Genomic DNA, 13,519 nt, shown 5'->3' on the forward strand with positions numbered 1-13,519 from the left:
GCGCAGGGCTAGGGGACTGGAGTTCATTATTTCGCCCCATGTGATTTGCAAAGAGATAGAAACAAACCAGCCTATTTTCTCCAGCCGCCCGTGGGACTCGTGGTTTTCCATTTGCTCATCTTCTTTTCATGCGAATCTTGCATTTATGAGTTAAATCGGTTAATGTGAACCTCGCAAGCAAAATATAAATGTCTCACACGATTCCCGCTGCTTATTATACATACGACGATTATTTTCCACTCTTTATTATAATGTCTTGGCTGTAGTGGTGCTGTTTGTAAAGATGCTCATGGTTCCTCCTTATTCATTGGTGAAAAAAGTCCCTGAATATTATACTATAGTAATGTGTTACTAAACCACTTCAAAAGCACGACATTTCATTAAATGTAAACGGAAAGGAATTTACGGTTTATCAAATATTATCAAAGGTTAAACAAGCTCGTTGTCTTGAAGCTGAAAGCTCAGATTTATTTGAAGGCCAACCATTATAAACACAGACGTCTCCTCTGCTGAAGTATTTACATATCTAGGGCCTGACTAGTTGGAGACACGAGTTGCTGCTGGTCACAGAGATGTCTCTGAACGTCCCCTGGAGATAAGGCGAGTCTCCAGGTAGTGTTGGGGAAAATGAACAGGTTTCATTTCCGCTGAGACTGTGCTGAGTCTTTTCCAGGTGTCTGACAGGTTTCAGAGACATTGCAGGGACGTCACAGAAACGTCTCACAGGTTTAGGACAACAAATAGTTTGTTTTCATTGAGACTACCGGAGCACTCGCCTCAGCTCCAGTGGACACCTTGGAGACACCTCTGTGACCAGCGGCAACTCGAGTCTCCAACTTCAGTCCGGTGAGACAGGCCCTTTGTGTGCACGCAGTTAATCGAAGCTGCGGAAATGTTGCCCATCTCTCCTCCGGTGAGATAGGCCCTTTAAGGAATAGTTCACCGTTTTTCCATACTGAGATATGTTCTTACCTGAGCTTAGACGCGTTGATACGTACCTGTCTGGCCTTTGTGCGTGCGCTCAGTCACGCAAAAAGATCAAAGATGTGGTTAGCATTTGGCCTGTCCCAATTTATTCCTATAGCTCCAAATGGGGTGAAGTTGGAAGCTACCACACTCTTCATGGACACGCATACAGACCAGACAGGTACGCATCAACTCGTCTAAGCTCAGGTAAGGAAAAACTGAACTATTCCTTTAAACCATTTAACCCCCGCCTAAATCGACTGTATTTTCTCCAGTTCAGCTTTACCCACATCCATAAGGTCACAGCCTATAGGCCACTGTAACGCCTCATTTGAAAGCTAAGATCTGCAAACTTCATCTAAAAAGAGCTTTTTCCTCACGTTGTTGCCGCGTTGTGGTCACTTTGACAAAAACACAAAAGCGAAGATTATGGAAAATAATGTCACACATTTTTGTCACTTTGTCGTCACATTCTTCTAACTTTTTCATTGCTTCGTCATCACTTTTTTGTCGCTCTTTTGTTGCAATTTCATCCTCGTTTTTGTCTCATTTTCGCTTCTATTTTGACACTTCAAAATAGCTTTTAGATTTGGGTAAAGCTGGACATGGAGAAAATGTCGTTGGTGAAGGTGGGGTTAAGATGTTAATAGATAATACAGTGGCAGGGTTAAATAATAATGCAAATATGTGGAATTTGAGTGGTAAAATTACTTGATATTATTGCTGTCGAATGTAATACTGTAAATGTGCTGGAGTCCTAAGTACATGAAACACCATTTCGTTTGATATACTGTGAAGCTCATCCAGTCGTCCCTAGTTCATCTTTTCCACATGCCCTCTGTCCTGTAGATGGAGGTCTTGCCATGTCAAGTGAGACAGTTCCCTTCTGGCTTTTTGTCACTGTCAGTGAAGACACTACAGTTTGTGCCTCCTACAGAGACAAAGCCATGGCACCAATTGTCCCGACATCGACCGTAAGCACTCCCCTGGTAGTCACACAGGAGTTTGCATCATGTGGGTAGCACCATTATTTCACATTTCCAAGCTGTGGAACAAAGTAACACTGAACATATTATGAGACCTCTTTTGGCCTCTGTCTTTCTTTCTCTCGGTTCAGTCAACAGAAACGGTACGTTATATTTGTGAGCCAAAGTCATTTCTCTCACATAGTTGATTTCAGAATTTGGCAGTAAAAAGCCTTTCCACTTCCCTGTTGCTGTCTGTACGTAGCAGACTACTGAAATATTTTAAAAGTCTGAAACGGAGCCCAGGCGCTGACAAACTCCACAGTATTGTCATAAATAAAATGGGGTTTGAAAAAACATTTAACGGCGAGTTTCCCCCTGACAATCTGATGTAGAGATGTTCACAGAAACCCAAGTCCGACTCAGTGCCATTTCCTATGCAAATCAACATGCGATCAACTCCCAAAAGCCATATTCTTTTTCAAGGCACGTTCAGCCCATTACTGTACATACATTGATGCTAAAGCTATGTTCAGTCTATGCATACATTACATTATGTTGGTAATTTATAGCTCAGATAATCAGCAGTAAATGAAACACTGTATATTGCCACGTTATTCTACATGTAGCATTTTCAATTTGCTCCCAACAAAACAACAACAGAGACAAGCCGAACAAGACCAAACATCAAAGGAAAACAAAATGCAAAGGTACGAGGTGTGGCGCACGGAGATAGACCCGCTCTTTGAATCTTCAGCGCAGCCCATTAGTGGAGCTTTGTTAGCTGCACGGCCACTGATCTGGCAGCGGCCCAAGTCCCTTTGTCGGTAATTAGACACTTTTCAAAGACAATTTACCAAGTCTTTTGTTCTCCTCCAATAGTTTAGGACTGTGCCAATGGGATTACGAAATGCCCCTTTCGGTTCATGCATAACTGTGGACTGATGTAAGAGTGAATCAACCATTTAATCTCCATATAATAACCTCCCACTGTCAATCTTTCACCACACAGGGCAAAAACATACAATATCAAAGCAGCATAGGCATTCTGTGTGTGTCAAGAAAAAGTCTAATCGAAAATCAGTTCTTCTGATCTTGTCCAAACAGAAAAGACCTGAGATTATTATGCTCTGCATTCCCAGAGGTGCTGGGGGAGAAAAGGAATTCAACAACAGGAAATGGTGCTGCTGTGGTAAAGAGGAAATCCCTGAGAGGAGGTGGGCCGTTTGTAGCACAAACATGGAACAAAACAGAAGAGTTGAGTGTTGTGGTGATGCACACCTATGGTAGTGGCAACATGGAGACGAGTGACTACTACAATGTACCTCTGAAGATCAGCTCACAGCAGAGATCTAGAGCTGTTCTGCTTTGAACTAGACATATGTCAGTATCAATAAGAAAGATGTGGGTTGATAGGAGTCATCCTTAAGCTGGAAAACATGACACGACATGACACATTTACACAGAAACGATGAGTCTTGACAGTCGTGAGTAATGTACACCTTACTGCCACAAACGAGATCTAGAATAATACCTGTCTGAGTTTTCTGGAGTCACGCCAATGCACCAATATTGTTTATATTTTCAAACGTATCAGTGCAGTCGGCACGCAGCCAAGTACTTGTCAGATTGGGACTCTGATGCTAAAGCAGAACTAAGTAACTCATGCCCCTACAGGCCATAAGCGCCACTACAGGTGTCATTGCATGTAGCGTTTTTTACTCTTTAATAGTCCGTGAGAGTAAATACTACGCTGACAGAAAAGACAAAGGGAGAGAGGGATATTGTACATTGTGCCACAACCCAATTATACAATGGAGATAATTTTTCACTCAAACTTGGCTTTAAATACTGCTAAAGTGGCGCTAGCCCAGTTGGCTTAGCCCGTTAGCCTGTTAGTTTCATCTTCGTGTTTCCATTAGTGTGTATTGCGCCTCAGACCCGGAGCAGGGAAATTTGCAAGCGTTGTTTTCTGGCCAGAGACACTTGTATTAACCCCAGTGGGACTACGAAAAGGATTAGTTCAGGTAAACAAGTTACTTCTGCTTAGTCAGTCTTGCTTTAAAATAATGGCGGGCCGTGGGTGCTGGTATTTAAATATATTCACGCACAGTGGCTTAATTTAAATAGCTCCTCACTGTGAGACAAAAAAAAAATAACTGGATTTGAAATAGTGATGATAAATTGCTATATTGATAATTATATATTTTATGTAAAACTGCTGTGTGTTCATATTGTTTGTGTAAGTAAGGGTGGTTCAATATTAAATAAAGAGAAAATATCTGACATTTTTAATCCAAAAATTAATTAATATCTTGGATTACCAGTGCAATCACTGAAAGCGTACCTCCTCTTTCAGCCGGCACCGACTGACCTTACACAGAGGTTTGTGCAAACTCTCTTTTGCTAATTAGTTTGCGTTACAAAAAGCAAATTAAATGCAGATTTAATCAGAGATTGCAAGGCATTTGTTGAGCTTTATAATTAAAAAGAAAAAGTATAGAAGGCCTCCAGCAGTTAAACTCCAGCCAAGACGGATCAATGGACTAAATTTTCTACTTCACATTCCTGATGGCTATTCTCATTCTGAATTATAGACTGGTTTTCATGGGTTTAGCCAATAAAAGTCTTTGCAGACAATGGACAACAAAGAAATGTCCAAATATAACTGGACCACTGTAAAAGTGAGTAGAAAGCGAAGCCCCTTTGAGGATTTTGGCGACTTTAGTAACCTGTCTGTGCATAAAGGTTCAAAGAGCCTTTTCTGTACAATTTCACTCAGACTTGTACAGGAAAAAGAGAGTAACGTTTGTTTTTTCTTAAAAAAAATAATTTTCACTTGTAATGTTTGGTATTTCCATAAGGGATCTGAAGTAATTTACACTCTAAGTATTCCATAAAACTGCAATCCTGTCTGCAGTTATGTGTTGTTACTGTATAATTTGAGAAAAAAAAGTGCCTTTGAAAAGTGCTCTTACATCCTCTCAACAGCTCTTTGTATTCCCACAGCTATGAATGTTAATTTCACACCAGTCCTCTCGTCCTTCCCTGTGGGGCTACAGCACAGACTCATTTTTAAACTACCTTAAAACTCCTTTGAAAAACGACAAGGAAGGAGAAATGTGAAATTTCAATTTAGACTAGTCAGAAAGGAAATCGTTTCTTAGGTCCTTGGAGAAGTGTGTGGTTTGAAGCAGCATCTACTGGGACACTGTGGGTGACCTTCAAATACTCAGGTAACAGCTTCCGTTTAGAGACAAGGCAAATACAAAGACCTGTGTGCTGCACAAAGGCCTAGTGGTTAAGGCTTCAGAGAGGAGCACATATGCCAGTATTGTGCTGTGCCTCAAATCTTTCGCAACGAGGAAGCCTATTTCAGCACAAAACAACTCCACAAACAATATCGCATGTTGCCTGCTTGAGGTGAAACTATCCAACTTTCCAAATATTGAATTCATTATCCATTGTACATTTCCCTGCGCTCTGACGAAACACACCCTCCGCACACAAATAGTATTTCCAAAATGTACCATCTTACCTGGGGATCCTTTTCCAGGCAGACTTGTGTGATTCTGTGCTCAGAGAGGGATCTCTTCGTTACTCTCCGATGCCGGAAGTTATAATAATCTCCAAAAACCTGAAAGGAAACAGAAGAAATCTGTATAAATCAATGGTGCACCGACAACATTTGGCTTATGTCTGGGTGCTTGAAGGGAAGCAGGAAGCAAAACAATCTATGTGCGTATCATATCATTACAACTGACCAACTACTCATGCATCCACAATTCATAGCAGCGCACCCTGTAAATAATGAATATGTGCCTATAGTAAATATACTGTATTATTCAGGCTTTGTGAGTCTCAAGCAGAGGTTACATTACAGATTTAGAGGCACCGCTTGGGCTTGAATTACTAAACATTATACATTACCTTTAAACTTAGGAATGGGAAAGCTCGTAAGAAATTGCTATTTTCCATTATATTATTTTCCAAAGGCGACAACAAATATTAAAGCGACTACACTTCGATGACGAGGATCCGGCTAAAGCACATTCATTGGTAAACTGAGTGAGGGGAAAGAACAAAAGCACTTAATCACATTATAAAAATTAGGGTATGGGCTTCAAATATACGAGACTGAACCAATAGAGTTCGGGAATGTGATGTTATATCGCCAAGCATTATGGGATTAGCAGCAATTGTACCCTAATGGACGTTTAAAAGTCAAAATACTGGAGTTATTGTTTACATTAAAACACTTGGACACCACAGTAAGTTAGATGTATTTACCAGCAGTAACTCATCAGCTAATGGAGTTGCTCCACGGCTTTTTTCTCCACTTTTTAATCTTGTTTTTATTTTGCTAATGTTAGTCAATGGAAATATATAATAACAGCTGTAAAGATGGCGGATCTCCATGGTAACTGTGGAATTTCCCCAACTCTATACCAGATTCTCACTGCTTAACCTCCGCAAACGTATTTTTGATCACCGCGCAAAACGCAGCCATAGCAATAGCATGCTAAAGCTAGTTGGAGCATGCTAATGCTAACGGCAATTAATCGAGGTTGGGTCAAAAACTATGATAGAGATACCTAAAGTAGCCTAATAAAATAAAGTGTTTGTATTTTAGTTTATGAAATACTGATAAAAAATAACCGATTATAGCTTATAGTCTGTCCTAAGGATAGTGTCAAAAATCCAGTGATCCTTGTTAAATGTTTTTCCATTATTTTATTAATAGATATAATTGATAATTGATCTGTAACATCATGACAAGAAAATGCTTTATTGATTTCACAATGAAAATAAGACCATTAATTTAAGACACTTAAAGTCTCTTGTTATCAGTTATAATCGGATATCGGCAGATACTCAACCATCAGTATCGGAAGCAAAAAAGCTGGATCGGTGCATCTCTAATAAAAATCTCTCCAAACAATAAGATGGTCATGGTGCCAGATCACGAAGCGGTTTCAGCCTCCCCAGTTGATAAGAAGCCACATTCGTCATGACTAACAGACACCACTGGCTTGAGTAACACCACAGTGCAAACCGACACTTAAGTCATTACAATTAGAGCCTCAGACGTCTGCTGATGACGGCGGATAAGACGGTGAAAGTACAAGTATAAAAACATTTGACCTCTGGGTTTGATTCAATTCCTCCAAGGGTAATATATTGAACAAGGACAAATAATCCAGGTCATTAACATTTTATAATTGCTCTATGTTGACTAAATACACTTTCCAGGACATACTGCTTTGCACTGTATTGGAATCACTTTCCGTCAGACTAGATACTATATAATAATAATAGAGATCAGACAACAACATCAGGATGCCAATACTAAAAAAGAAATGTTATTCCGATGTCGATTTGTATCCACATATAAATGGAGCCCTTGGAGCTGCTACAGGCACAGTGGCATTCTTTCACTCACAGAGACACAGCTCGTCCCTTCAGCCGCTCCCGTTAAATCAGAGTAAACAGGCCGATTCCCGCCCCGCTGACACAAAAGTCCGGCGCTCACAAAGAACGCACACAATAGCGAGGCAGTAACCGAGAGGGGAAGCCACGCTTTACGGGGACATGCTACTCCCGCAAGTCACTGCGCGTACTTCTTTGAGGGAGGACAAAACGTTGACACCCTGAAGGCATTAGTTGGCCTGAAGACGCCTTTGCGAGGGACATCAAAAGACATGATGAGAGAGGCAGACATCAGAATAAGACCCTCAAATTTGCACCAAAAAGAACACAGCACTCATTAGCCAATATGTTACTGTAAGAGTAAAACATTATGAAACCTGTACACAGAAAATGATCTTGTATTTGTTTAAACACAGTAAGCATATGATCTCCCTAACACAAACATATTGAATTTAATAATGAAGCAGGATACATGCAAACTAAAACTAAATACACCGTCTACTCCTGACCAAACCTGGCTCAAAATTCACCCACTGCAACTCCTGCCAGGTTCAGTCAGCGGGACAGAAGATGTGGCTGGGAAATTAATCGTAATCGCAATCTCAATGTCGGTCAGTCTCAATAAACGTCATGGGACTTTTTAATTGTCAGGTCGTTACGGCAACAGCACCTGGTTTGGAGTTTGGAGGAGAATAAGGAAAGACTTTTGTGTGTGAAATGATACTATTATTTGCTTAAGATGGGGTTTATTTAACGTCTTCACTCCCGCCGTAACCAAGGGGATTTTCTCCAGTTCAGCGTTACCCAAATCCAAGCAGTCGCAGCCTATGTGCCAGTGTATCGCCTCAGTTGAAAGACCAATAAAACTCATCGAAATGGATCATTTTTCTCGCATTGTCGTCACTTTTTTGTTGGGTTTGTGTCACATTTTTGCCACATTTTCATCGCTTTTTGACACAGCTTCTTTTGAGGCTTTATTGTCACGTTTTTGTCGCTCTTTTATTGAATTTTCATCTCATTTTTGTTTCTATTTTGACACTTATTTCAAGAAGCTTTTAGAGGTGGGTGATGCCAAACTGGAGAAAATGTAAGAGGTTAAAAGGTCCATCGTCTATATGTTAATGAATCGAAACAGTAAAAGGTTTTTGTTTTGCATTATGATTAGAAACAGCCCTAAAGGACCGTCTCATAATATGAATATAAGATGTGTACAGTTGTGTGAAACCCCCAGTGAGGAGGACAAACCATGTTCCCACAGTTACACATCAGCCGCCGCATCTTTAAACCATTCGAACGTTACAAACTTATGCGCATTCACAAACTCGACGCCTGAACCACCGCGTCCCCCTTATCATTCATCGACAATACACCAGAACCGAGGATTTTTTCACCAGTGCACTGCGTTTGCGTGAGATTTCTCCATTGGAAAAAAAAAGCCAATTAACACAGAGACATTACACTGACTGGGAAAATGTGGAAAACGCAGGCAGACCATTACAGATGTGATAAGCAGCGCCGCGATAAAGCAGACCGGGCGCTTGCAGGAGTCACACATTAATCCATCTCTTCATTAAAATGCACAGTGACCCGCGGTGGAAAATGACTGTCTGCCCGTCGCCTGTTTGCGTGTTTGCTTCCTGCCGGCCCGACAAATTTACCTTGTGGGGGAGGCACTTATCAAAAGGTCGGATGACTGATCGCCAGCCGCTGTTGACGCAATTATGTTTTACAAAGAGCCAAACAATGTCGTCTGTGTGCTGGCAGTTGTGGAGAAACGATATGAAACTGTGCATAGGCGAAAATGTCAAAAACAAAGCTTTTATCAACAGGGCTGAATCAATATGGAAATATTTCTAATTGCGATTAGATTGAACTGGAATATGACCTATTAAACTAAAAACAAAAAGGACAAGTGTGCTATTTGGGGTCTAAACTACAGAGCTAGCAAGTTTTAAAGGGACTATAGGGAGTTTAAACATGCTAAAATTAGGTATTTTTCTCCCCCTACATGTTTCAACAATGTCCTATGGTGTAGAATGAGCCCAGACATATTCACCACAACTGCCTCTAAAATCCTGCACTGTCACTTAAAGTCACTTTGGGTCCGAATTGCCGTCATGCACGAGCTTAATATAGAAGCTGCAGTTACACGTGTGGCCTGAGGTGGCAGTAGTGAGCATAAAATGGCCAACTTGCATCCAGCCCCTTTAAGGCTTGAGCTATTTTGTCGTTTGCAAATGAATGCAGACTTTGCGATTTGCAAGTTGCGACCGTGCAAACTTTGCGTTTAAAAAGGCCCTAATCAACAGCGTTAACGTGTTAGCTTCATCAATCCCACCACAATCTGTTCCTGCTTTAACCGTGGCATGACTTGATTAAATGGTTTCAGGGAAAGGGCACATTTTGTTTACGCATTGGCGGCTGGTGATAAATTTACGAAATGAAAAGTTGCGATGGCTGCGGCGATAAAAAGCCCCGAAACGGTTCTCCGCCGCACTTATATAATGAGATGGAGCCTAATTACCCACCGGGGGGAACAGGGAACAGGGCGCAGGGCGGACACGGTGGCAGCTGGACAGTCTACTTTCTTTAGAAAACAGGTTAAGGTAGCCCAACACGCACACGCTTCTGAAATGGGTTTGCACAGCTGGTCCGCCCTAATGCCAAACTACATAATGTGGCCGTTCGCTCATTGTTTCCCTCTGAACAATTCGTCCCAGGGCTCTCTGTTGTATCTTATACTGAGCATGATTAGCCTTTCAGGTATTGATGCGTTCGACTGAAATCACTAGAGAAGCGCCCAAAGCCAATAATATGTAAAAAAAAAAAAAAAAAAAAATGACCATTAGTGACAAATTCCCATTGAATGGTCTCTTCAGAAATATTAAGAGTAAAAAAGAATGATGGAAGTTCAGTTATGAGGCAATTCATGGCAATAAAAACACACACAATAAACATTAAAATATTAAACTTGGCCAGGACTGCACAGGTTAAAGCGGGCAAACAAGAGGATGGGACATTCAGCAAACTGTCAGAGAACTGAATTTAACCCACAAATAATAACTTGGGATCTTCTTTTCTAAACTTTACATTTTTCAAAGGTTATTGGAAAAATTAATGTGGATTTCACTTCTAGAGCCGATGTGGTGACTGTTGAGTGCCTACTTTCATCAGTGTGTTAAAAACTTTTCTTGCAGGCCCAAAAAACATCCATACATTTTAGAATTAAGTGATATTTGTTTTTCCTTCAACACTGGAGCATTTCCCAGGCCCACATCAATAACTCTGTCACTCAGACACTCCTCTAAACAAAGAGCCATTAGGTTATTAAACAGTGCTGATTAAAACAAATGGCTGCAATGATCTGATGAAAGATTAAATGTTTTAGGAACGAGGACAGAGCGACCCACAGAGAAAATACAGGATCTCTAGAGGCAAAGGTTGATCTCTGTATTTGAACACTCAATACCAGGAAAGTCCGCTTCAATAACATGGACTTTTTGGAGGAATAAAACACATGCCAAAGCAAATGTTTGGCAGTTGGGACATAATGAGGGTCTTGGTCTTGCCCAACGCGATTCTCAAAATGATCATTCCTCATTTCCAGTTCAGTCTGTCGCTTTAGTTTACCTGATAAATATTCAGCGTTGCTGAAACAGCTGGAGTAGGTGTTATGTACTTGGCCAGCTGACCTTCATGCCAAAAATTTGACATAGAATTCCATTTGGTCGTTCCAATCAAAAAAGTAAATGAAAACCTTGTCTTATTCTTCACGGTGTTGCCGTAGCGATGATCAGAACTCCCCATTTACTCAAATGTAAAAAAGGTATACTTGCACAATTTTACCAAATAACAAGAGCAAATGGAACATTGTTTTTCTCACTGCTTATACCATAAAGTTTTCAAAAATACATAGTTTTCACACAAATCTAAAGATAGTGAACTGGACTATAAGTAAATAAACGCAGAGACACTGTAACTCTGCTGTGTAGAAACATGATTTGAGTTGGTTTATGTTTTATGTGGGGGAAGAAAGTTGATATTTGTGCACATTTTACCTTGTTGTTCTTGGCTGTGTGAGTGGTCAGCATGGCACCTTTACTTTGGATCACAGTGGTCTCTTGGACGCTCCAGGATCAATTGTTTGGTTGGTTTTCTCTGCTGACAGACCCTCTCATCAGAAAACCTACAAAACAATTGATCCTGGAACTTTGTAGTTCCTTCATGTCTGAGGAAGGGCTCAGGCCCGAAACGTTACACGGTGTAAGTCATTAAATAACTTTTCTGGGAGCTACTTAGTTGTGCGGACTTTTTTCTTTTTCAGCTTTATAGTCCACTTTGGTCCTGCACACTATTCAGACTGGATGTGCGTGTTTTTTCTTCTTTAACGCCATACTGACCACTCACACAGCCGCTGGGTCACTACAAGGTAAAATACGCACAAGTATCAACTCCCCCCCCACCCACATAAAAAGTTGCATAATGTACCTTTAAGTGAAACTCACATGTGAAGCAATCCTGTACAAATCCTGTTGAGCTGCTGACCGACTTATCGATCGACCTCAGGGGACAGGAGTAAATACTTTACCTGATGTGGAATTTTATCAGGTGTAGCCAAACAAACCCACAGCTTCCCGTTACAATAAGTTAGACTGGCTGTTGCTCTGTGTCATTTGCATCAGTGACTTGGGGGAACACAACTTATCCATCGATTGAAGAGCGCCTCTGCTTTATGGAGTGGATAAGCACATAAAAAATTTACAGTGCCGTGGCCCGCCGCAGGCTGTCTGCTCCCTTGTCCATCTGCGCTGTCCTCAGATGACAAACCATTCACAACGTGGCCTCTACCCGGGCGCTCACCGGGGTAAAAGCTGCAACAGTATAAGCCCCCCCTGTCATTATTGCAGGGTAATGATCAGAGAGTAAATTGCACCAATCACAAACACAATAACGATTCTAGTAAGAGATTGTTACACAATGAAATAGCAACACTGACAAAGGTCTGGAAACTTTCTGAACTGACGAGAGTGAATCATCAGAGGCAGAGTGGGACGTTGGTTGAGATATTGGTTCAGGTGCCACTCGTCGGGAAAGCTTATGCATATTTTTGTGCCCAGCTGCTGCCTGCACACTGCTGATCTACAATGTCCCAGTGGGCCACATGCACCTGGCAACAGAGACTCAAAACATGCCGTTAGCCAACATCAAGGTGTGAGCACAGTCTGCTGCAGAAATTCAGCTGCTGTTTGGGTCCAGTTCCGGTGTTTCCTACAGCCGGTCCAATAAGACCAAAGTTAAGCTGAATAAGAATGTGTTTTAGGACCAAATACAGTGAAGCAGCTCAAGAGTTGCGTCAAATTAGGGGAGAATTGTAAGCTTTTCTAGATATTATATAACACAGAATTGGCTTTTTTGGGGATTACAGATATGATTTATTTCTTCTGTTGAAATAACCATGTGTGCTTTTTATTACATAACAAGACTACAATTATTGCATTCATAAAATATGAGCAGAGTGCTTTCATAAACTCCTTTCACTGTCACATGTAGAGACCTTTTATCATGTGTTTTCATTTGACCCAAAATAAAACAGCAGAGACAATTGAGGCTTTATAGAGCATAAATCATGCAGGCACATAAAGCAGAGGCATCTTTTTCTTCAAAGCCGCCAACTTCTCTCTGACTGTGGCCTACTTTACTAGCAAAATCTTTACACAAGCTTGAAGCAAAGATTTATTTGTTCTGTTGATATAACCATATGCTCTTTATTGCATGGCAGAAAGGTTGAATTGCATTTAGTATTTACTGTACTCTGGGGGATCTTGTGGCATAAAAGAGCAAATGTGTCACTTTGGGCTGCACAATTGTGAGAAAATATCCAATTAGATTTTTCTGACTTGTAAATGGCAATTGGACTCTCAATTCCAGAGTGTATTTATTTTATATGTATTGATGGTGGAGGCGTGGTTTTAAGCCTCTCCCTGGACTTATATTACTGTGCTTTATTGTTATAATGGATTGTTTGCCGTTAAGTGCAAAACAAATCAAAATGTAAATCAATTACACCAAGATTCAGTTCAAGCACGTTTTGAACATAATGGATAGTTGGTTGCTTGTGAAGATTTTCATTCAAGTGCAGCATTGTCAGCATTTTGAAG

The 13,519-nt window shown here is 40.8% G+C and overlaps 1 protein-coding gene across 2 annotated transcripts in view; it reads right to left on the bottom strand.

Moving 5' to 3' along the window:
* The window catches only part of furina (furin (paired basic amino acid cleaving enzyme) a), a 63,750-nt gene that overhangs the window by 27,424 nt on the left and 22,807 nt on the right, over positions 1-13,519 (bottom strand). For both annotated transcript variants that reach the window (XM_079555830.1, XM_079555831.1), the window contains exon 3: positions 5,470-5,568. In XM_079555830.1, coding sequence (XP_079411956.1) covers positions 5,470-5,568 — 99 coding nt within the window. The remainder of the gene's footprint in view (positions 1-5,469; positions 5,569-13,519) is intronic.

Source organism: Gobius niger (assembly GCF_951799975.1).
Source record: "Gobius niger genome assembly, chromosome: 4".
Lineage (NCBI taxonomy): Eukaryota > Metazoa > Chordata > Actinopteri > Gobiiformes > Gobiidae > Gobius > Gobius niger.